Source organism: Paramisgurnus dabryanus, chromosome 16, assembly GCF_030506205.2.
Source record: "Paramisgurnus dabryanus chromosome 16, PD_genome_1.1, whole genome shotgun sequence".
NCBI classification, from domain to species: domain Eukaryota; kingdom Metazoa; phylum Chordata; class Actinopteri; order Cypriniformes; family Cobitidae; genus Paramisgurnus; species Paramisgurnus dabryanus.
The window spans coordinates 36,665,787-36,692,019 of record NC_133352.1 but is presented as its reverse complement, the minus strand read 5'-3'; the positions used below and the strand labels follow the sequence as shown (position 1 = coordinate 36,692,019).

General features: G+C 40.4%; 1 protein-coding gene across 2 annotated transcripts; it reads left to right on the top strand.

Moving 5' to 3' along the window:
- Window positions 1-891: 891 nt before the first annotated feature.
- Window positions 892-25,816, top strand: nsd1a (nuclear receptor binding SET domain protein 1a). Of its 2 annotated transcripts, none has more exons than XM_065274892.2 (24): window positions 892-1,041; window positions 2,456-3,318; window positions 11,575-11,716; window positions 12,140-12,312; window positions 12,398-14,174; window positions 14,254-14,357; window positions 14,505-14,700; window positions 15,309-15,400; window positions 15,486-15,539; window positions 15,726-15,768; window positions 15,855-15,997; window positions 16,907-17,038; window positions 17,117-17,240; window positions 17,333-17,533; window positions 17,942-18,121; window positions 18,736-18,892; window positions 20,027-20,232; window positions 20,654-20,766; window positions 20,848-21,117; window positions 21,218-21,334; window positions 21,421-21,562; window positions 22,531-22,637; window positions 22,878-23,079; window positions 23,444-25,816. In XM_065274892.2, the coding sequence occupies exons 2-24, from the start codon at window positions 2,473-2,475 to the stop codon at window positions 24,139-24,141; spliced, it is 6,219 nt and encodes a 2,072-aa protein (XP_065130964.2). In that variant the 5' UTR covers window positions 892-1,041; window positions 2,456-2,472; the 3' UTR covers window positions 24,142-25,816. The 2 variants fall into 2 exon arrangements, with proteins under 2 accessions (XP_065130964.2, XP_065130963.2); XM_065274891.2 differs by lacking the exon at window positions 892-1,041 and adding an exon at window positions 1,334-1,962.
- The last annotated feature ends 417 nt before the right edge of the window (window positions 25,817-26,233 follow it).

Sequence of the window (26,233 nt, the reverse complement as noted above, 5' to 3'; positions counted from 1 at the left end):
AATTATTAGAAAATAAATGCACACACAAGGTGGTAATGTGGCACAACAAGGATTTACACCACGGGTGTGCATTATTTTCTAATAATTTAAAGGACTGGAGTCAACTATTCCTCTTATATCACGGTTACCACAAACACTGCTCTGGTGGTTATTTTAAGTTATACCACGGGTCTGTTGAATGCTTTATTTTGATTGGTTGAGAAATGTTCCATGTTTTTTTTAATAACCGCACACCTAACCTTTAAATGCCTTAAAAATAGGCACCAGAACAATGTTTTTGGTAACCGTGGTACAAGAGGAATAGTTTGCCATTGAATTATTAGAAAATAATGCACACTCGTCGTGCAGCATTACCACCTTGGATGTGCGTTATTTTCTTATAATTTAATTTAACCAGCCCGTCGTCAATTATTCCTTACGTAAAACGCACACCTGACCTGCCAAATGTCTTAAAATAACCCCCGGAGTCATGTTTGTGGTAACCGTGGTATAAGAGAAATTAATGACTCCGGTCCTTTGAATTATGTGAAAATAACACACACCACAGTGTAACGTCGTGACCATTACCACCTTGGGTGTGCATTATTTTCAATGGCCTGGAGTAAATGATTTGCATTTTTCCATTATATCATGGAAGTATTAATATAAAACTGCTGTTAAATTTCGAAATGGGTTGGCAAAATAATATTCACAGATGGATATGTATCAGTGTTTTAATAGAGTTGCTGAAATATGTTGCACAAATATCATAAATGATTGAATTTGCAATGAACAAAAGGTTATTATAAGGCAGGTAAATGTCTTTCTGTTCGTCTGCTGTGGCTTTGTTTCACCTATAGAGGGACAGATGCATTTGATCAAACACAGATTTCTTTAAGGGCACTGAGATACAATGAGAGTGGGCCCATAAAAGCGACTGATCTCGAAACAGTTTCTGTACAAACACTGAACGCGGATAAGAGTTGATTCTGAGAGAGTTCAGACGATGTTGTTAGCGCAAACGCAACGCGTCAATATCAGTTTCCTATGGGAAATCTTAAGGTAGGCCATGAACCGCATTACATTTGATCTTACGGCACAACGGAGGTTCAGAGTCAGACACATGACGATTACGCGTGGCCTAATTTTGCGTGGCGCAAAAGAAACCAAAACAAGCATCTCACAGCCTGTGGCCTTTTAATAGAGACTCATGTAAAGTGTGATGATAAGACCTCATCGCTCTCAGTTCGGCTACCTTGCCAAGCACGAGCCTCTCTCTCTCTCTCTCTCTCTCTCTCTCTCTAAAATGGAGGAAGTTACGCCTTTGTTAGGACGAGGAAACAAATGGCGTGAGGGTTAAAAAGCAAACCCTCGGTGTCGTGGCGTTTCACGCACGCGTTTACCGCAGAACGCGTCGACTGTCAACACCGTATGCATTACACATTTCAGACAAACTCGCGTTTAGAGTTTGGACGCGCTTCGCTTGCGTGTATTTATCGCGAGTGTGAGATCTACCTGAGACAGTGAATCGGGTTAAGTGGATGTGAATGTATACAGACTGGGGGTTGGGTGCTGTGCCGATTGGTCGCTCTCGCCAGCACACACACACACACACACACACACACACACACACACACACACACAGTCAGGCAGGCAGTCAGATCAGGTCTTGTTTTAATGCACACAACCAGGGGCACTCGGCAAGCGGGGCAAACAATCATGGATTTCAATAGAAATTGCAGCCGATGAAAAAACGCGCTTTCGATGTGTTGACGCGGTGGTAAGAGTGACAGGCATTGCTAGAGAAAGAAAACGAGAGAGAGAGAGAGAGAGAGAGAGAGAAATGAGTGCCGAGGCCGGGCCTACTGCTGCAAACGCTGCTGGGATTTTGCAGAGTCTCTTTCACAAATTGACAAAAACTACCGCTTTATGCGCTAACCTGAAGGACTTCCCGGTGGTTTTGTCGTGACCGAGACGTAAATGGTAAGAAACCGGCGATGTTTCTCTCGTATCTGTAATCTTTGTTGCGTTTTTCGTCGTGGTCTTTTTAATGGGTGACTTTACTGTGTGGTAACTGTTGATGGCACATGACGATCAAGTAACCTCCTCTGCCGGCGTTTTCGAGCTAAAATCGCAACAAAGGTCATCTAGTAACTGTCTAGTGGTGGCTTATCGAAGTGTCCGTGTCATAGTGCTCAAGCTTAGCGATTTAGGAGGAGTTTTTAACGCTGAAGATTTTTGTCTTGAGGGATTTTTGACAAGACGGCCTGCGAGGGTTGCGGTTTCAACCTGGTAGCCATATAGCATGTGCGCGCGACTGATACGAGAGTGTTATGGTGTTTATTCATTGATTCATTCATTTATTAGGTTGTGTTGTATTACATCACCACGTTTAGTTTCATGCACTACTGGTTAATGTTTTGCCTCCATAACATAGACATGATCTTTCTTTTAAGAGCTTTTTCTTTTCTTCCAGGATGGAGCCATGACAACATGAATCAGTCCTACAAAGTGGCTGGCAAGGATGGCACGGAGCGTCTCGGCGATCCACGGGAGATCAGGGCACTTGATAGCCACGTCAGCTCCTGTGGACACCAGAGCGCAAAGCGACAGGGGGACCAGGGGTCTGCCATGCGTTTCTTAAACACGGGCTACAAACTCTCAGCATCATCGTTTTCGTACGCCCCGAGAGATTCCGCCACCGGATACAGTCCGCTGAGAAGACTTCAGGACCTGACCACCATGGTCAACCACGCAGACGTGAGTTTGCAGGACAAGGACTTTCACGGGCGCAATAAATTGCACAATCCCGTCGGCGGTGGCGAGTTCGGAATAGGTCTGTACCACACGTCCAATTCCCAAGGAAGCGCTGACAGGGCCGCCCTTCAGGATCTCGACAAGAATGGGTTTTCTCCAGTAAGCTCGGATAGCTTGGAACACTTTCCGTCCATCCCCAATGGATTTTTGCATTTCGAGTCGACGCTGTTTGACAGCGGGGATAGTAAAGACGAAGAGGACGATAAATTGATTAGGTTTAAAAGCGCATCAACCAAGTGCCAGAAACGAGATCTGTCCGATTCGAAAGCCCTCGGCAGCCAGAGATCGGACCCAAACGCAAACAAACAAGGAAACCTTGTTGATAAAAATCCGGTGCGGGCTGACGCCTCTGCCAGTCCCTCAAAGTTGCCGGTTGAGGTGATGATGGAGGATTTTGATAGTATGGATGACTTTTCAGACAGTGATTGTGATTTGCCCAGCACTGTAAACAACAATGCTTCATTATTCAGCTCTACTCTCACTAAAAGATCAAATTCACCCAGTGACTCGCATTCAAATACTGTAAGACCTTCACTTATTTACCACATTTATTATTATTTTGTTGTCTTGAGTCCATTTCTGTTTTCCCACTGATGCAGGGAGTTCAACAGTGGCGGCTTGTGACTGCTCATCCGAGGGGCACAAATTCAAAATAAGTGTTCGAAATGTCATGTGTATTGCTTGTGTTTTTAAAATATGTGTTCTGTGCACTTTGTGAACCGTGTAAATCACGTGTTTTGTCAAAATAAGTGCCTGCTGCACACGCGTCAAAACCGTTTAAGATAAAAGAGACGTTCACGTTCACAAAATAACAGTAAACTCTGATTACACATGAGATTATGCGAGTATCTGGCAAACGTGAGCGTCTCTTTTATCATAAACCCTTTAGAGGCGTCTGCAGCAGGCACTTATTTTGACAAAACACGTGATGCACACAGCTTCACTCGACGCACCAAACCCATATTTTGGAATGACGAACCACACACATGACAGGCTACATACATGTTGCGCCCTAAAAAAAAGAAGTCACCAGCCGTGACTGGAGTTGACGTGACAAGATGTTACCTTTGAATACATTGACACATTAGCTTTAGTTTTATGTTTGTTGTAACACATTTGTTATGAGTATGTGTGTGTGTGTTCCCTGGGATCGAACTCATGACCTTTGTGATGCTAAGGGGCTGTCCACACGGAGACGCGTATCACTGTATACGTATAAATTTGTTATCGTATTGGCGTTTCATCCACACAGATCCGGCGTTTTGGGAGACTGAATCTGCTATTTTTTGAAACCGGGTCCTAAAGTGGATAAATCTGAAACCGACACCCTTGCGGTTTCGTCTGTACAGCCAATCCGTATATTTTGTGAAGCGAAAACGTCATCACATCACGTGTCGGAAGCGTCACACGTAACAGCAACAACAATAACGGCGGACTACGTGATTGTGTTCGTGCTACAGAAGCTGCTAAAGCCTACTAGCTTTATTACAACAAAATCTATTGCTTCTATGCAATTGTGGTGACCAACAAGCGATAATGGACAACACCATACGTTGGCTATGCGCATGCTCAAAGTCTTCTTCTCCGTGTATAGTGTATATCTGTGGCAGAATTACAGCGCCCCATACTGGTCCGGCATATATACTACACCGCTTTCAGTCGGTTTCAGTGGTTTCGTGTTTACGGATAATTTTTTTAGAGCAAGGAAAAAAAATGATCGGATAGGGAATGCACCGGCTTCGTGTGGATATAGCCTAACATACTGCGTGAGCTATGTTTCATTCAAAATTTTGTTTAGATAGTTAAATTGTTTTAGTATAAGCAATCCCTACTGAAAAAACAGCTAAGACTAGCATAAGCTGGTAGCTGGTTTAAATTTCAGTAGCTGTTTTAAGATGGTCCTCCCAGCCTGGCAAAGCTGATGGGTCAGGTGGTCTTCCAGCCTGACCAGCTAAGTCCAGCTAGACCAGCTTAAAAAGGGACCAAAACACATCTAGACCATCTTGCTACACCAGCAAAACCAGCTTATGTTGCTGGATTTTTCAGTAGAGATGTAGTTTATTTATTTATTAACTAGGGGTGTCATGATTCTCCAAATCCTTGATTCGATAACATTTTTGATTCTAATGACACGCTTTGATTCCCGATTTTTACATGTTTTTTTTGAAAGCACAAAAAATGCTATGCAATCTTCAGAGTAGACTTTTATGAAATATAATATCTGACCTTGAATCTGGAGATGCCCTGCCATGTTAGTTGTGCTGCCAGTGAAAAATATAGTACACGCACATACCTGATAAAACAAAACTTCCTGTCAGATAAACATTCTTGTCAGTACTTTGCACCTTGTCATTTAAACGCGAGCGGGAGTAATGGCGAGTTTATATGGACACAAACTAATATTATGTTGGAGTCCACTGCTTGTGTTGTTGTAATGAATATGTTAGTAGAGCTTTTTTTAAATTTTCAGCGCAACTTTTAAACGCTTGCAAAATGAAATGGCGGAGATCAACTGCTTTAGTTTTATCAATGAAAGGCTAAAAATAGTGCTGTACACTAGTGTTGGGCGATATGCCCCATTTTGAGATCGTCCTATCGTCAGCCTGTGAGATCGGCGATACACGATAGTATCGGGGGGCGGGGCAGTAGTTTACTCATTTATTTATTTGTTCATTTATGACAAGACTTGATTGGTGGAAAAAAGAACAAGAGCAACACCGTCATGAATGCATCTTTCTTAAAACTAATGCCATTAATCTGAGTGCGTCATTAAAGCCCAGACGCTCTTTGCGTGCCAGAGAGCGAGAACAGGACACGCGCTGGTTTTAACCCTCTGCGCGCTAACAACCTCTCTAGTGCAAGGAAATGTCAGAGATAGGGCTGCTCAATTATGGGAAAAATCATAATCCTGATTTTTAACACGATTACTTAATGACTGTAAAAACATGCACCTGCGCAGACACACGCAGCGCACATAAAAATAATTAAATGCATTTGTTTAGTGCTGTTGCAGAAGGTTACACGTGTCAAGCAGTGGTGCTCTCAGAGGTGCTTTTTAAACACACTGGTCCAGCGGAACACAATCATATTTTAAACACGAGGGATGTATTGCTAAAACTCCTTGAAAAGCATATCATAAACAGGATTACTATCTGACTTCAAGTTCAGACAGAGCGCAGCTATCTGCACGTAAGCGAGAGTGGCGCCAATATGCAGCGGGTTATATTTTAAACAAAAGGAATAGTTTGCCTCAGCTCGCATGAAACGCATTAAACCGCACAAATACATAAGGATTACTACTTCAGTTTATGTTTAGACTTCGGACAGATGCGAGAGCGCGTGCATGTGAGACAGAGGGAAGCGTAGCTGCTTATCCACGCGCTGGATTTAGGTGCTAGAACGAGTCCGAGACGCGCGCATTAAGTGCATCTGCGTGCAAGAAGGAACTCTCTCTCTACAAGCTCTCCGCGTAAAGTGAAGCACAAACCCTCATGCGAGGAAAAGCATGCAAAACTATGATGATGATGATAATAACAACCATTCGCCAACTATCGTCATGACTATCGCCATGAAAGCCTGCCATTGGCGATATGTCGGACGATCGTCGATACACGATACTATCGTCTATCGGCACAACACTACTGTACACCGTGTGTTCGTGCCAGACGACGTAAAACTGTGTTCAGTACCTCAGATTAGATAAATGAGCAAAGAGAAGGGTGTCTCCTGTGGCTGTTCGAACACATTTAACCACATGTGCGTTTACACTACAAAAGCTTGGCAAGCCGACCGAACGTGACATGGGGGCATGGTAGCATCGATGATTCCTATTTATTAATTCAATGTTCGAGGTTGAGACTTAATTACGATTGATTTTGATTTAAAATCGTAATCGTGAGACACTATTTATTAACAACTGTCGTTGACCACAGTGCTGTACAAATCTAGTAAAAACAGTATAAAAAAAACAATACAATAGTAGTAATAAAATCGTATACAGAGACAATAGCATGTAGGGCTGTGACAATACATCGCGTTCCCATTTAAAATACCTGCCTGAAATCGATTCTGAATCACAAGACTCTTGATTCAGTGTTTCATGCACAGCTTGTGCGTGTACTACGGCTCTGTGATCAGTAAGAAGTCCTTATCAATCTTAAATCACTATGAGTTTGAGTTGTTTATAATGTGAATTAAAAAAAAACAACACTTGTTGGATAATAAATATTCTTTATTATCATAAAAATACCTGAAACAATCTGAAGAACAGCGATTATAAATATGCCTGTAGATATTTCCTGTAATAGCGTTTGTAATGATACTTCTTCTTTCTACACGAGAGCGCCCTCTGACTTCTGGATGTGGCGGCATTTCACCGTAATTAATTCAAATTCATTCATTGAGAATGCATATTTGCATGATTAAACGTCACAGCCCTAACAGCATGCAAAGGATGAAGTCTAATCTAATAGGTATTTTTTATGATTTGCTTTAGACTAGGGCTGTCACTTTTGAGAAAAATCAAATTCGGACGGATTTCGAATATCATGCAATGTATCTGAATATATTCGAATATCTGGGCACCCAAAAACCCACCGTAATGGGGATTCAATCACAAAATTATTAACAGTGACAGTCATAAACTGGGCTGTCTGGATTACCTTTTTACTTAATGTTTGAAACAGCAGGTTATCAACTTATGAATACAAAACCTATATATGAAAAAACGATTCAGAACAGTTACAGACAATAACGTGACAAATTAAACAGCAGCAGGAGTATAGGAGCCCAAACGGAATTCGCGCCCGCAGATTTCGGCAGAAAACTCCGCGGAATTCTGCGGATTTAATGCCTGTCATTGACAAGCACACATATCCCGCACTTGAGCGTGTTTGTGAGAAGTAATCTCATTGACAACAAGGACACATACATAGCCTATCTCACGCGTTTGTGAACCGTCAGAGGAGAGTACATTAACCCTGCGCGTGCTGTTTGCTTGCCCGTTTTCAGTGATAGAGCACAAACCCTTTGATACTTGAGATGAAATAAAACTTACCGCTGAGTTAAGCAGATCTCACTTGACTCTGTCGTCTATGTGACGCGTGACAGTCAGCACATGATCATTTAAAATCCGTTTACAAGACAAATGCTGTTGTTGTTTAATATAAAGTAGTGATGCACCGAAATGAAAATTCTTGGCCAAAACCGAATACCGAATAAAGGAAACCAAGGCCGAAACACCGAAATAAATTATTATGCCAATTATTAGTACAATTGCATTTATGGCTATCACTGTGTACCAACTTTACTAGGGGTGTGTGACGGATAAAAAAACTCACAGTTCGGATCACATTACAGTTTTTGAGGCACAGATCAGATTATTTTTCGGATCAGCAAAAAGCAGGTGGGAAAAATCTAATAAACAATAAAGAAATTGCAAACATTTATAAAAGAGAACAAAGTTGTACATTAATAAGGTCTGAAATTAGCATTAGGTACAGAAATCAAATTAAATGAATCATAACACAATCAATTAAATATATAATTATTTTTTAGAGCTATTTGTCTCTTTGTCATGGGTTGTTTGATTAACATTAATGACACAGACTTAAGTAGGTTAATCTGACTGTAATCTATACATACATTTAAGACATAAACACATTTTTTTTGTTAGAAAAAGAATACTGCGGAGAGAATTTTGTTTATATGTGCCCTGTCAATAACAGCGAGATTTTATGTTTGCTTGTTTTTTTTTAAACGCGTTTCTCTCGTATGTGCACTATTGAGGGCACTTAAACGCGCGCGCACACAGAGACCGACAGTGAATCCCAAACAGCGCAACAGTCGCTCCACATAAACGTTACGTTGTGTTTCGTTGCTTTATTCACCAAATGTATGTTAATGGATTACAGTATGAGACACATTAGCGCGACTCTCTCTAAAGTTTACACATCAAGACATGCTTAATCTTTGCAGACGCGTGCAAACAGCTCGACCGTGAGTGAAACCTGCTTGAGCGAGAAGGGGAGGGGTGGGAGATGACTGATCACCATGAGTGAAACCCATGCGTGAGGGGCGCGGTTGACATTCATTTTCGGTTTACATTTTCGGCTGGATTTTTTATTTCGGCCCGAAACCGATAATGCAATTTTCGGCCGAAATTTTCAGCGACCGAAATTTCGGTGCACCCCTAATATAAAGTTTACATTGCATTGTAAAAATAATAAAATTATCTTCATTCATGCTAATTTCATAATGCGAACGTATTAACACAAGCTTTTATTCTGCTATAATATTTAACACTATAAACATTAATATGTCATTTTATATACAAACTATAATTCTATATTGACATGCACATGAGGTTCATGTTGGTCCAATATGATTCCCTCTCTTGCGCACATTTGCAGTCGTCGGTCTCACTCTTAGCCTCCTTCCTATTACGAGGTGTTACTGTAAAAAATGCGCTACATATGGCATTTAAAAAACCGGATGGTTTATTCAAAGTTCGAATAAGGATATTTCACGTCATGTTCGAATGCATATTCGAATATCGAATAAAAAGTGACAGCCCTACTTTAGACAGTTGTGATTTCCCTTATGGATAACTGTAGATACTTCCATAATTTGGGACTTTACTATTAAATCTGTGCGTACACTCGCTTTATAAATAAGGCAAAAATCCATGACAAAGTCCATATTTATAATAACTGTCTTTGACATGGAAAAGTGCTTAGCGCCCCATCAGGGTACTTTTGCTTGTCTGACTGCTGTAGGTTTTTGTAAATATAACCATTAATGCTGCTGGAAAAAGGGTTTAAACATTGACAGATCTAGGGATGCACCGATACCAACTTTTTTGGAATACGAGTACGAGTACTTGCATTTCAGTACTTGCCGATACTGAGTACTTAATAAAAAACATGATTTAAATTTACAGGTAACAGCTCCAGTCATATAATTTAACAAAAAAACAAGGGACTAGTTTTCCAGTTTGTTGTAAACTCTGCCTCTTTGGACAGCACAAGAGGCATTAACCCCTTACACACCACTCAAACATAGACATTTCTCAGACCGTGGTATCGATCCCTGGTATCGGGGGACTTTTAACGAGTACGAGTTCTTTAGAAAATGTGGTATCGAGGCTGATACCGGTATCGGTGCATCCCTAGACAGATCTCTATGACATTAACTAGGCATCGTTTAAATGGGACAGAGAAGGAAAAAACATTTTTACCTTGTCTTGAATAATAGTAGTCTACCCGCATTCATGAACATAAAAAAGTGCTAAACATCTCAGTCTCACAGAAATTCCTCTTTTAGAAATGTCAGCCAGAAAACGGCCCAATCTGAAAAACTGATGCTTATGACATCACAGGCATTTAACTGCCCCTCCACTATAAAATAATTGGCTACATTTTTTGAGTGGCAGCTAAGTCAGCCAATCAGTAATGAGATTGCAAGTTAAGCCAGTAGGGGGAGCCAAAACCACTTGTTTAAAATCCCCCACCCTAATAGAGCTATCTGAAAGAGGTTTTTAGGAAGCTTCTAAGGCATTACAGACCCAAACAAAAACTTTTTTGTCTACATGTCACATCACAGAAGAAGGATAAATTCCCCTTTCAATCATTCTATGTCACTTTTAAAGGCAGAAATCTGCAACTGTTCAGCTGCGCACATTTTCAAGCTAATTTGCAATATATAGATGTCAAAGTCAAAGTGAGATGTACGCGCATTTACTATGCATACTTTTGTTTTATGAATCACACATGCACACTATTGAGAAATGTTCAAATTTAGGACGTTTTCTATGCAGCGTTTTATAAATGTGGTCCCGAGTCTCCCTTTCATTTTAACCGTGCCCTGGAAACCTCCAACAACACATTCTGACTTGATGTTGTTAACATTCACAAGTTCAGATAAAAGAGGTGCTAGCCTACCTAAGACCTTGAAAACAAAAGTAAGGTATTTATTTTAACATTTAAATTTGAATTAACTATAGAAGTACTTTAAATAGTAAAATAGGTCCAGGCAGGTTCCTAAATTGGTTCCTATTTATGTGGTTTATTTGAATGAAGCATTATTTTACACAAGATAAACTGAAAAAAATGTCTGTTATGTTGTTGTTAGATTCTGAAATAATACTTTTGTAAATGGTCATATATTTTAAATATGTGTGCTAATATATAGTACAGCATTAATGCTAAAGTGACAGAATACTGAGAGGATATTTAACGTTAAGTTGTTGTCAGTATGAGAGTTGCTTTCCTTACGCTAAACACCTCTTTAACCACAAAGTGGTGGTTTATTTTCCAGTGATACTTTACACCGTCTCTATCTGGTTGACATGGGTAAATGTGCCTGTCGTTCGTTTGCCCACGCGGGTTAAAGTTAGGCTTCTGCCCACAAACAACGCTTTATAACAAATGTTGAAAGGGTAGCAACCCAGCTACTGATGCAAGTAGGGCTGCAAAACGATTAAATGGGACTAATCGTTGTCAGAATAAAGTTTACAGCATGTACTATAATAATTATGTTTTTGCATATATTTGCATGTGTATATACATTTCTATATTATATATAATTATAAATACTTAAAATATAAATAGATATAAATAGACACGTGTGTATATAAATTACACAGTACATGCACACATATGACGTAAACTTTTATTCTGCAAATGATTAGTCACGATGAATCATTGTGCATCCCTAGATAAGAAAAGTTGTCTTTCCTCACGTATATAACATTTTAATGGCTTTTGTTTTTAACTTTAGTCCAACAGCCCAAAGAAGAGACAACTTCCAGGTGTAAAGTACTCTCATGGAGATCTGGTGTGGGCCAAATTCAACCGCAGACCCTGGTGGCCCTGTCAAGTTACCAATGACCCATTGATTGAAGTTCACTCCAAAATGAAAGGTGATTGTTTGAGTAATCATCACCCAGGCTGACCGCTAGTTGTTTTAAGTGTTTTATCTTCTGTCATCTGATGTGATGCTGGTTGTTGGTTTTGTTGTAAAATCAGATGTTTACAGACTTATTTCTCCTGCTTTACTTATAATTTGAACTTTTTAAGATGTGAGGATTTTTTGTCATGAAAACATTCACAAATCTGTATACGGCAGAATTACATGACACACAATAGCAGATAAACGGTCTTAAAGGAGCATGACACACGTTGTAGATCTGAAAAGATATCACTGACAGTGATGGCATACATGTAGAGCATCAGATCAAATGCTGTATCAACTAACCTGCCCAGCTTCAGCAAGCAGCAATACAACGATCGTAACGGCATTATACCTAACAAAAGAGGTCTTAGATGAAGATTTTCTTTTTCAGATCCCAGCCGTCGGCCATGTCGTCTTTATTTTGTCAAGATGTTTGGGGAGATAATAGACCAAGCGTGGGTCATGGCAAGAGCTACGTTTCCTTTTGAAGGAGGTCATCAGTTTGAAAAACTGCCGGTACTGAGGAGGAGAGGAAGGCAGAAAGAAAAAGATTACAAATACACGGTAAAGAGTGGTTCAACTTTTGTGTAGTCTTGTAGTAAATAACGATCGCTGCTTATATTTATTGGAGTTCCTGTGTTCTCTTCAGGTTCCCAAGCGTCTCATGGCATCATGGAAAGCTAGCGTCTTGGAGGCAGAGGCGGCGCTCTCCAAACGGTTAAATGTTGAGCCCCCGTTGACCTTAATTCAAGATGTACACGCACCTGTTTCAGAAGACAAGGCACCAAAAAGTCCACCACCTACTACATTATCCACAAGCACACCTTTCTCCAATGGACTGCATTCATCAATAAAGAGCATTGCCAAACCAAGCACTGGAAACAAAAAGAAGTCTTCCTCTACGAAGAAGAACAGCTCAGCGGTGAAATCCAAGAGCGACTCTTTCTCCAAATTGTTGTCAAACGCTTCAGACGACAACAGACTTTCTTCAGCTTCTGAAAAGTGTAAACCAGACCCTGTAGATAGCCCTTATTCAGATATCGACTCTGTCCCGAGGATCCTTTGCCCCAAACGTTCGAAGGAATCGCCTCTTCAAGAGGTGACAAAAGAATCCAGCACTAAACCCAAGAAAGATCAGCCGATTAAGAAGACAAAGAAAGCCTGCTCGGACAAGCCGGTGAAGAAAAAAGAGACAAACGGTAAGAATAAAAAGTCAACACCCAAAAACAAAACACTTAGGACCACAAACTCCAGACAGAAGGAAATCGGTTCACCCGGTTCTTCGGACGGCTCTTTCGCCATGCACTCTTTTTATTTGCCTGCCAGCAGCGGCTTAATGTCAAGAGCGCTCGCGGCCAGCGAAGAAAACGATGAGAAAGACATCGAACACTCGAATCAGGAACTTCAAAAGCCGAAGTCTCCAGCAGGAGAAGACCGGTTGAGCTTTCACAATAAATGTACGTCACCCAACGAGTCCTCGAAACACCAATGGCAGGTAAAAATGGAGACCACAGATGACTCCACAGATGAATCTTTGTCCAACACATCCCCAAACCCAACCCTCATCAAATTTACCAGGATACGAAAAGAGAAAAATGGCATTCGGCTTAACAGATTTGAATGTTTTAAATCTGAGGTCAATCGATCGCCCTCCAATTCTGTTAAAATAAAAAACGAGAGCGTGATCTCGGACACTTCATCTTTGTCTGCCCCGTCTCCGTCGATCTCCCCCACGGATGCTTTCCGAGATACGAAGGAGCTTTCTTTCAGGTCTCTCGTCAAAGAAGAATTTAACTCAAGAGAGCCGTCGCTCCGAGCCGATTCAAATTACAAATTCAGCACTTTCCTCATGCTGCTGAAGGACCTGCACGACACTCGCGAGAAGGAAGGAAAACCTTTGACGCTACCGCCCGCTTCTCCATCCTCTCTCATCAGGGAAGAACCTTCTCTCATCCCCACCGTAGAAGACAAGTCGGCTGAGACGCTTTCTGAAAAGGAACGGAAGAGCGCTGGGGATCCGAACGGTCAGGTGAAGACGTCAGCGCCGGTTAGCTCTAAACAAACCAAGGCCAAACCCAAATTGTCAGTGAAAAAGGAAGCTCAAAAACCAGAGGGTGTGAGCAATTTAATCTCACAAGTCAAGAAGCAGAACGCATCAGAAGGTCCTGATGCAAATGAAAAGGGCTCGCCTCTGTTAGCAGGACTCTCAAATTCTTCTCCTATTTCTGTTCCCCGTGTTTGTGGCGTGGGCACTGTCTCCAGAGTCGCACCTAAGAAACGATGGCAAACGTTCCAGTCTAACATCGTTAAAAGTCCCAAGCTGAATGAAGATGTCGTGCAGGTGTCCACCGAGCTAAACGGGGTCTTCACAGAAAGTCCTCATGAAACTTCACATCCTGACGTCACAGATCAAAAAGAGGGTTTGGGTAAGTCTTGAAAAATATAGCAAAAGATTCAAATCGGATTATTTTACCATGAATTCAATGATTTTGTTACCTGTCGCAGAAAACAAAAGACTTCGAAAACCAAGTAAGAGGTTGATTGAATGCAGTGAGGAGAGCTTTACTACAAAGAAGAAAACTAAACCCTCTAAAGAGTCCAATAAAACTGTAAGTTAGGAAATATGTCATTATTTCACCATCATGTCTTTCTAAATCCATTATATTATTTCACACAATATTTTTTGACTGCTTGTGTTTGTATGCATTTTAAATAATCTAAGAGTAATGATGTAGTTTTCTGTGTGTTTCCTGAAGGGACCTGAAGGGATGACAAACACTAACAGTGCACAAACATCATCAGAACAGATTGATGCTTTTAGTTCACCACCTGAAAACCCATCTGAACGATCCACACCCGAACCATCAGATAATCACGCCTTAACTTCAACACCACTACCTGTGTCCCGTGAAGAAACATCGCAGGACAAAGAGTCAAGTGAAAAGAAACCTGGTACATATGTGTAGTTTAATGCTGCGTTCACACCAGACGCGAATGAAGCGTTAAGCACGAGTGATTTACACGTTAAATCAATGCAAAGACACGATAGGAGCTGTACGACACATCTTCATACTTTTATAGAAACTAGAATAAAAAGGATCTTGCTTGTCGGAGCAGATGGTGTAGTGGGCAGTGCTCCAACATCTGGTGCAGACGCACTTTCGGTGACCCGACTTCGAATCCCAGTTCAAGGTCCTTTGCCGATCCCGTACCCCTCTGTCCACCCTATACTTTCCTGTCCTCTCCTATCATACTATCTATATAATAAAGGCAAAAATGGCCCAAAAACAAAAAAAGGATCTTGTTTGAAAGAAAGTTAGTGAGGGATCAGACAATCTGGTAAGTTGTAAAAAACACTCTTTACTCAATGTGAGCCGTGTACATACACAATAAGACTACAAACTAGCTAAAGCCGGCAAATTGAGTGCATGAATGACACAAGTTAACACACAATTTATTCCTTCATTTGCATCTGGTGTGAACGCACTGTAAGGCTGGGTTTGCATGGTGACATTTTAGCCGAGCTTAAGCCTCCAATTTCTGAACTATTTCATCTACAGCACCCACAGAAAGACGACGACCACGTAAGCCAATACATCGGATTCTGGACTGGACTTTAGAGGAAGAGTCTGCAAAAATCCCAAAGAAAAGAGTGAGTGATTAATTCGGATAATAATAAAATAGTTTGGCTTCTTTTAGATTAAGATCATAAAGGTTTTTAAACTCTGTTAAACTAGGAGAATAAACAACCGGGTGATGCACAAGAGGACTCGGTTATCAGAGATTTGCAGGTAAGATTCTGGGCCGTCATTGTGCAAAAACACATTGTGTTGCTTGAATAACTTGATCAACTTAACAGCAACTCTAATAACTAAATAAACCTCTAACTCAGTTGTTTGACTGAATAAAGGAGATTAGTTCATCAATATTAAATGTTAATATATTTATTAAGCAGTGTTATCTTCTTGTAAAAATAGGAAATGCCTGAACGTTTGTCATTAAGTCCAGCTGCTGTGTCAGGTAAGCGTGTTTTTCTTCTGTATGAATTGAATATTCTGCTGTGATTTCATTGCGTCTCTATTAACGCTCATCACATTCATCTATAGCTGTAGCACAATGTGAAGATGAAATAAAAGCATCGTCTCCAATCCAGCACAACACCTCGAATGTCTGTCAAACCTCACTGGATGAAGGAGAATCCAGTCCATCAAAGCCTCAAACCAACGATGAGGACACTTTCATCTCTGAGGTCATTATTAATATTATTAACACATAAACACAAACTCAAATGACATTGAACAAATGAAGGAACACCTCAATATGAGGCTTTCCTTTCCAATAATGTTTGGATAACACTCCTTCATCTCTCTACATTTAAAATAATCTACTATTACCTCCTAAAATGATAAGAGGCTTTTTAATGTTTGTATACTTTTACGTCTCCTTCGGTTAACAATAATGACTATTGTGGTGGATGTGATGTTAGTAAACTCAACACCAGTTGACGTGATGTTTGAAATGACTTATCGTGAGAGGAAAAACTAAGTTTCAGTCGCATATCATCAATTAATGGAGACGCCGTCATTTCCCAATAGTTTAAGTCAACATTTGGAAAATAATGCTACAGTTTTGCATAAATCTGTAATGGAAATGCAGCTTATGACTGAAGTTATGATAAAGTTGTCTGTATGACTTCTATGTTACTCGATTCCTCTGAAGTCATGTAATGAGGTTTTTAGGGCTTTCTTTGATACAAAGGTGTGTCAAACCCAAGCCACGGTTTTATTACAAGTAAAGAAAGTTTTGTGCCTTATGTGGCCACTTTGGCAAAGGAAGTAGAAACAGCCAGTCATCATTTGTTCCTGATGTTCAGGAGGAGGAGCTCCGTACAGACTCATGAAGTACATAAAAGTCATTTCCAAAAAACTGTGCAGAAATTAGTTTTAATATTGCGAGTCTTCTTATCCAAATGGATTGTATTTGATCTCTTATAACTGAGGCAATAAAAGTACAGAGATGACACTCATAAAGCTGTTCTTTTAATTTTAAGAATTGCAGGCATACTGATATAGACATAAATCCTGATATAGACATAAATCCTGATATAGATAATGAATTTATTGCACTGATTAATCTGCTTAACTTGTGTTATTTTCAGGTTTTTGGTGCAGGACTCAATGACAGCGCTTTGTCAAGCAGAGATTCCTTATCAGGTGACTTGGGACTGTCGACCAATAGAAAGTCAGGAGAGAAGGGTGGTGGTGCGTCATTAAAGGAGAATGTTTGCCAGGTATATTGTCAGTTTTATATAATTAGACATCATGAGTGTTATTGTGTTGTCTTTGAGAAACTCTGTTGTGTGTTGTAGGTATGTGAGAAGACCGGTGAGCTGCTCCTCTGTGAAGGTCAATGCTGTGGTGCCTTTCATCTGCAGTGCATCGGCCTCACTGAGACACCTAAAGGTCGCTTTATCTGCCACGAGTGCAAGACGGGTAAGTTAACCATCTCATCTCATTTCAACAATGCAAACTCACACGATTTTACGGTATTGTAATATTGTGATTTGTTTGTCTTGCTGTTTTAGGTGTGCACACGTGTTTTGTGTGTAAAAAGCCTGATAAAGAGGTCAGGAGGTGTATGATCCCTGTGTGTGGCAAGTTTTACCACATGGACTGCATTATGAAACACACGCCCACCGTCGCTCAAAATCGTGGCTTTCGCTGTTCCCTACACGTCTGCCTCACCTGCTACATCACAAACCCCAACAACCCTGGCATCTCTAAAGGTGACCATCATTTCATTACCACACCTGCTTTAAACGGCGATAGCAATGTCAATGAAAATCATGAATTCGTTCACACCAGACACGAATAAGCGTCAAGCACGAGTGATTTACATGTTAAGTCAATGCAAAGACACAATAGACATCCTGCAGTGTGATTTGCGCGAATGACGTGAGCGTTTTGGGTGTTTAACATGCGTAACGAGTTAGTCGCGCAAGTTGATGTTCAAGCGTCCAACTATTTATTTGCTTCATTTGTGTCTGGTGTGAACACACAGTAAGTCATGGCAAATAAATAAATGTAAATGGACGCTGAAACATTGCTGTGCCATCCAGGATGATGTCGTCATAAATTTCATCTTTGTAATCCTGACACATTGATTGGATGATGGTAACCTGTCTGTTTTGTAGGTCGATTAACCCGGTGTGTACGCTGCCCTGTGGCCTACCACGCCAATGACTGCTGTATGGCTGCTGGCAGCGTCCCGTTGGCCAATAACAGCTTCCTGTGTCCCAACCACTTCACTCCACGCAAAGGATGTAAAAACCACGAGCACATTAATGTCAGCTGGTGTTTTGTATGTTCTGAAGGTTTGTAGTCACGTTCATGATATTAACATGAATCATTGAAAATAATTGTTGTGATTTGATGTGTAGGCATCCTCTCTGAACACCAGTCACAGGGTGTCCGTGGATCCTTAAAACATCTTAAAGGAATAGTCTACCCTTTTGCCATATTAAACTATGTTATTACCTCAACCTAGACGAATTAATACATACCTATCTTTTTTCAATGCGTGCACTGTAGAGCGCGTTATGAATGTGTTAGCATATAGCCTAGCCCCATTCATTCCTATGGTACCAAAAAAAAGTTTTATTTTGTGGCACCATACTTACTGGTATAACTCCTCATGTAACAGTCTTTAAATAGGGAAAACACGGAAGTGTTTGGTGGCTTCCCTGTTTGGTACCATAGGAATGAATGGGGCTAGGCTAAATGGTAACGCATGCATGACGCGCTGTACAGTGCACGCATTGATAAAAGATAGATATGTATGAATTCGTCTAAGTTGAGGTAATAACACAGTTTAATATGGCAAAAGGGTAGACTATTCCTTTAAATTAGACTTTGTGAAACCTGCAGAAACCCTGAGTCAATACATTTTTCAGATCTAAGGATTTAATTTTCCATGTGTCTCTTGTAGGAGGAAGTTTGCTCTGCTGTGAATCCTGTCCTGCTGCTTTTCATCGTGAATGTCTGAATATTGAGATGCCTCAAGGAAGTTGGTACTGTAATGAATGTCTGGCGGGAAAGAAACCTCGCTTTAAGGATATTCTCTGGGTGAAAGTGGGCCGCTACAGGTTTGTGTGCTTATTCACATCACAATACAAACCAGGGGCCAGATTCATGTTAAATAACATTCTTAAGACAAAAAATAAAAACCTTCTCAAGATTATAAAACGTTCGTAAGAGTGCAATTCTTAAACATTTAACTCTTTCCCTGCCATTGAGTTATTTCGTCAATTAAAGGTATTGTGGAGGATTTTCAATCCTTAAGACTATTGGTCCTCCTAGTTGTCAATCAGGAGTGTTGCGCAATTGCATTTTTTAAAAAGTGTAGAAGGTGGTTCTTTTCTAAAATTTGAGAAAATCCTCCGCTACACCTTTAAAAGAAAACGTTTCTCTGCCAACGAGAACTGCAATCTGTATTTCTGCTATTATCCACTTATAAAACACTGAAGCATCATCCACTGATCCAAAAACAGTAAAAACTCTGTGTATGTTTTCATCCTCGCTCTGAATCTAATCTCTAACAAAAGTCCTTCACAAAAATGCAATTATCTCATCTTTATGCTGAAAATCGGGTCTTTTTGAATAGACCTACCCATATTGGTGATAACAAGAGAACAAATGAAGATAGGATGAAACGTTTTTCCATTATTTAGTTTGTTTGAAAGCAGAGGGTCTGTTCTTTTATTTGATATATTGTATGTTTATATATTTATAGAAGAAAACTTTCTGGAAGGCATTTTGTGAAAATCACAAAAAATGCTGGCAGGCAACTTAATAAAACACAGCTGGCAGGGAATAAGTTAAGAAGTTCTCAAATATTTACTTATAAGAATAAAATGACAAGTTTTTAAATAAATTATTCTTTCCTGCTCATGAGGTTATCCATCTATTAATCTTATACCACCTTGTGGTCAATAACGCGATGTGTTAAGACTATAAGATGTTGTTCGCTGTTGTATCAGAGGTTAGTAGTGTATAATTGCGGTGTGGTGAGTTAACATTATTCAACCATAATCTCCCAATCAGTTCATCTTGCAGGTCGAGCGCTCTGGTCCCGTGTGTACTTCACTCTTTGTTGACTCGCATGATGGATTTGTAGCTTTAATTTACGAAATAAATGGCAGCTGAGACGAATGTTTTGTGAATCCGGCCCCATGGCCCTTCTGCAATCGCTAATGAACGTGTCTGATTTTTGGTGTCAGGTGGTGGCCCGCTGAAGTGACTCAACCCAAAAGCGTTCCCGAGAAGATCTACCGCATGAGGCACGAGGTGGGCGAGTTTCCTGTGCACTTTTTCGGCTCCAAAGACTACGTGTGGACGTACCAGGCCCGCTGTTTTCCCTACATGGAGGGGGACGCCAACAATACGGAGAAAATGGGAAAGGGTGCAGACGCCACCTACAAGACAGGTTATTAGATTATTTGCTAATGCGCTGTAGACGTGATAAAAAAATCAAAGTAATGTAAAATTGTAGTTTTACATTTCGACTAGGGGTGTAACGGATCACAAAACTCACGGTTCGGATCACATTATGGTTTTTGAGGCACAGATTGGATAATTTTTCAGATCAGCAAATAAGGGATGACACCTGTGCAAATGATAAACTTGACCTGTTTAAGTTTGCGTATTAATCCGTGAATCGCATGAGAGTCGAACCGTAGGTCGTGATCTGTACGGATCAACTACAATTCCTCATGCCTCTAAATTCAACAGTTCATTGCTTCATGTCTGGTTCGGGTGCAAGTAAAGAAGTGATGTTTAAATGTGTTTGTTTGTGATTTGATATGTTTAATATTGTGAGGTAATATGTTATGTTTCAATTTTCCCAGCTTTAAATGAAGCAGCCGATAGGTTCAGAGAATTACAGGCAGAAAAGGAAATGAGACAACTTCAAGAAGACAGAAAGAACGACAAAAAACCTCCTCCGTACAAACACATTAAGGTACGAGGTTGAGGTGGTTTCAAAGACTATAGCCATGTGCTCGCTTTGCTTTAGCATTTATTAGCATCTGTGGATTTCCAGGTGAACCGCCCCATCGGAAAAGTGCAGATCATCACGGCGGATCTGTCTGAGATACCGCGGTGCAACTGCAAGGCTGAGGATGAGAATCCGTGCGGCATCGACTCGGAGTGCATTAATCGCATGTTGCTGTACGAGTGTCATCCTCAGGTGTGTCCGGCAGGTGAACGCTGTCAAAATCAGAGCTTCACCAAGCGCGAGTACACTGAGGTGGAGATATTCAGGACGCTGTCGCGTGGCTGGGGTTTACGTGGTGTTAGAGACATCAAGAAGGTTGGCGATCTTGCAAAACATCATCATTATATTTCAGCATCTTCAGGGTAGCCGCTCCTCATCTAAAGTTGTTGTCTTTATGCCATGAATTATTTTCTAGGGAGCGTTCGTGAGTGAATACGTGGGAGAGGTTATTGATGAAGAGGAGTGTCGCACTAGAATCAAACAAGCACAGGAAAGTGATATCTGTAACTTCTACATGCTCACACTGGATAAGGTCCGTATCAGTTGAATCTATCCTCCTTACATGAATCTTATCGTTTATCTGATGTTAACATTCACGTGTTCTCTGTTTATATGAAGGATCGTATCATTGATGCCGGGCCAAAGGGAAACCAAGCGCGTTTCATGAACCACAGCTGCCAGCCAAACTGTGAGACTCAAAAGTGGACGGTGAACGGAGACACGAGAGTCGGGCTGTTTGCCTTGGAGGACGTCCCCACAGGTGGGCCACACAAAACTTATGGGATCCCCACACCTATAGGAAAACACAAAATTAAACACAGTTCACCCAAAACTGAAAAAACTGTCATCATTTTCTCATCCTCATGTTGATCTAAACCTGTATGAATTCATTTTTCCTGATGAACATTAAAGAAAATATTTTGAGAAATGATGGTAAACACACAGTTGATGGTACTCATTGACTTCCATAGTAGGAAAACAAATATTATGGAATTCAATGAGTACCATCAGCTGTGTGCTTAACATCATTTATCAAAATAAATAAACTCATACAGGTTTATAACAACATGAGGATGAGAAAATGATGACAGAATGTTTATTTTTGAGTGAACTATCCCTTTAAAGAGGCCATGGCACAAGAATTTTTTAACATGCCAAATAAATATTTGGTGTCTCCAGAGCACATATGTGAAGTTTTAGCACAAAATACCATATAAATAATTTATTATAGCATGTTAACACTTTTTGGTTTGTGCAAAAATTTTAAAATGTGCTTTTAAAGTGCAAATGAGCTGATGAATTTCAAACACTGATCACAGTGATGGTGGTTTGTTGCAATTAAAACTCAATTGTGCTTTTCTCTGCACTAAATGGCAGTGCTGTGATTGGATAGTGCAGATTAAGAGGTGGTTTTATTATAATAAGAGCTCCTTATGACATCATAAGGAGAGCCAAACTTCAACGACCTATTTTTTCATGTGCTTGCAGAGAATCGGTTTACCAAAACTAAGTTACTGGGTTGATTTGTTTCACATTTTCTAGGTTGATAGAAGCACTGGGGACACAATTATAACACTTAAACATGAAGTCAGATTTTCATGCCATGGCCCCTTTAATATATTTGGTTACTTAAATATGAAAACATCTGCCCAATGCATAAATGTAAATGTTACCTGGTAATAGAAATTGACTGATTGTTTATTTCATATTCTGGTTAACTGCTGTCAGGTGTGGAGCTCACTTTTAACTACAACCTGGAGTGTCTGGGAAACGGAAAGACGGTTTGTAAATGTGGAGCATCCAACTGCAGCGGATTCCTTGGTGTCAGACCTAAGGTATGATGGGTTAGTTTTGTTATTAAAGGATCAAGCTGGAGTTAAATACCAGTTCCCAGACAGGGTTTAGATTAATCCAAGACTAGACCTTAGTTAAATAAGGACATTTCAATCTTTTTACAAACAAACCTTGGGTGGCACTGATGTATGTTAAGATATGTCAGGGCAAGATGTTTTTAAGACAGCTCAAACATGCATTTTAGTCCAGAATCCATCAAAATCCATCATATTTCTCCTCAGAATCAGCCCTCGTCTGATGATAAAACCCGGAAACTGAAGAAGAAAGTTGGAGCGAAACGTAAGAGTCAGTTAGAGGTCACCAAGGAAAGAGAAGATGAATGTTTTTACTGTGGAGATGGAGGACAGATTGTGTCTTGTAAGAAACCCGGCTGTCCCAAAGTCTACCATGCTGACTGTCTGAATCTGTCCAAGAGACCTGCAGGTAAACTTTTAAGACCCAATGAAATAGTTTCATGTACATATTTCCCTTTGTATGCTTAATGAATGAATTGCAGCATATCTAAAACAACTCGAATAGATTTTTATAGAGGATTACGATTTTTTTGGTATAAAATGCACTTTTGGATCTGATTCATACCCATGAACAAATGTTCCAATTTCTTATTTTATGTTGACCTTAAGTCCTGGATTTTATGTGTCCAGTGTATGTGTTTGAGTCAAATAAATGAAGCTTTGGGAGGCTGTGCTGTTCTTCCACTATACTTCAAGCTCATTGATATTTAGTGTTAATGTTTATATTTTGAAATGTGATTCATGTCATTATCTCCCTTGTGCTTTTGTTTCAGGTCGCTGGGAGTGTCCATGGCATCAGTGTAATGAGTGCGGTAGAGAGGCGGCGTCTTACTGCGAGATGTGTCCCAACTCTTACTGTAAGCAGCATCGCGAAGGGATGCTCTTCATCTCCAAACTAGATGGCAAACTGTCCTGCAGTGAACATGACCCGTGTGGTCCTGATCCTCTGGAGCCAGGGGAGATTCGAGAGTACGTGTCCAGCCCTCCCGTCCTACACCCACCTCCCAACACGCCTGGCAGGATACCCCAAACGACGCTTCCGCCTGCCGCTCCGCTCTTCATCCCTGCTCCTAACAGACCTGTGTTCAAAGCTCAAAGAGAGCCGTACGACGACGAGATGGACGGTGTGGTTTTGCCATCCTCGTCTCCTAGTAAAGACATCAAGGAGGAAGATGTTAGCGATGAAGGGGAGGTGGTAGAGGGAGTCATAGGAGATGAGGGAGAAGACGAAGGCCTTGAGGTTGTAGATGATGATGATGATGATGAGGAGGAGGAGGAGGAGGAGGAAGGTATGGACTACAGAAGCTTGGGATTTGAGGATGAGGGGGAAGAGGAGGTAGAGAGGGAGGAGGAGGAGGAGGAAGAGGATCACTGGGAAGATGAATGCGTAGATGAGGACTTTGAAGATCCTGAGGACTTAGGAGAAGTGGAGGAAACATCGTGGGACGAGGTCATCGAAGGAGAAAAGTGAATCCAGCGTCATTTTGCTAAACATACATTTCATGCACAGAAAAACACTCTCGCTTCGGAGCACAGCGGACGAGCGGTAACGGTGAAGAACGGGAAACATAAACTGCCATTTATCCAGATGGATACACAACTTGAAAAACAATGGAAATGTGTAGCTTGCCTTCTCAGTCCAAGTCCTCTTTGAAAAGTAGACAGAGAGGGTTGGACCCCTGGTGCTGTGGGACTGTGTCTAACTCGGTCCTGTTGTGGGTTTATTATTCATGTCTGGTGCTCTTTTGTGCATTTGATTTCCTTCTCAAACTGTTTACATTCTCTTAAACTCTGATCTGAATACATTGGATGACCTCATGGAAGGCAGAAATGGGACGGCACCACAGAAACTTAAGCAGCAACACTTAGATTATCTGTGACAAACAGATGTTGACCATGCTGTTAAAAGATCTCTCGTCGTTTGTTTATTTATAGTTTCTAATAAAAGAAACAAAAAATGTTAATGCTTCCACTTCACACCAATCTGGCTTGAAATTCCACCTGGGGTTTTTTGTCATGTTTTCCTCTAAACTGACCTACGTGAAGTAGGGTTCATGATTTAAGCTTTAAACAGCCGTTTTCAGCAAAAGCTCATCATCGGTGACGAAAGAGTCCAGAGTTTTTGTAAATTGATGTCCTGCTGCAGGGTTTGAGGCCTTTAGGAAAGATGACTTTGTGCTTCTTAGATGTTACAGGACAACGTTTACATTTCTGCTTTGCCAAGTTACTGAAATTCAATGACCATCTTGAAATACGATCAGGTGCCTCACTTCGGTAGCTCTTAATCATGTTTCTAGACCACGTTATAAACCTGTGGATTCTGATCTTCAGGTATGTTTGATGTTTATTTGTGTGTCTGTGTGAGCGGGTGAACTTTAAAAGGCACCTATGAATGTTTTGCACTCTTTCAGAGTTGAGGAGGAATCTCAATCATGTTTTCATAAAACCCATAATAGAGAAACCATTACCCTTCATATTAAATACAGGTGGGGTTTTTTTTATAAAGCCTTGATTGAAATGCACATGTATCAGGGCATTTATGTCTAAGCGCTGAGGTTAATGTGATGCGAGAAAGCATCTCATCCATTCAGACTCCAGTAAATGTTCACGTTACACACGCAGAAACATATAAGGCAGACACAGATGACTCCTTAAACCAGAATATTTACTTCTGTCCCTGTTTTCCCTCAACATCTTTGTTTCTCATAGACTAGTTGCAATGTCATTTAGATGTTTTAAAATCATTTCTCATACTATCACTATGTTTTAAAAAAATTGAAAGCACCTTTTTGTTTTGCAATATTCTGCACCAAATCCTTATTTGAGAAACTTCCCTTATGTAGGAAAACATTATTTTAAGGAGATGGATTTTTTAAAAAAAATTTCATGACATCAGCATCTTTTGTACTTCTCTCTTCATTACTCTGTATGTATGTCGAGCTTTTCTTTTGTATTTATGGTCCTGGTGTAATCTTTTGGTTTTGTGTTTCTTGTCTTTGATGAATCTGCTGCTGTGCTTCAGCACACTCAGGCCCTTGATACATGAAGAGATGCAGATGACCGCTTCCTGAGGACAAAATGTTTAGAGACCCATGATTTTTTACTGTACCTTGTGCATAATAAATATTATAAGTGAAATTTTACAATAGAGAATTTACACTTTTCAATGCTTTTTGTCGTGGCTTTGTAGACATGAACTGTCCAGATATCCTGCAACACTTAATATGAAGATCCATGCATCCGTAACTGCTTGCAGTTTGATTTATCATTATTTAAAAAGACAGGAACACATGTATTTACATTTATATATAATAAAAGCGTAGGGAATGATTTTCCCTGGTGCATTTTAGACAAATTAAATGAGAAATTAAAATTAAATAACACACACGACCAATACAAAACAAATAATAAAGACAATTTCAGTGCATTTACAAATGCAACAGACTACTATTTACAAATTTTCCAAACATTTACAAATACTATTATGAGGTGTTTAACATTTAACACCCATCTGAAGCGGCTATGCGCAACTTTGTCCAAGTTGTTGATGTAAATTCCACTAA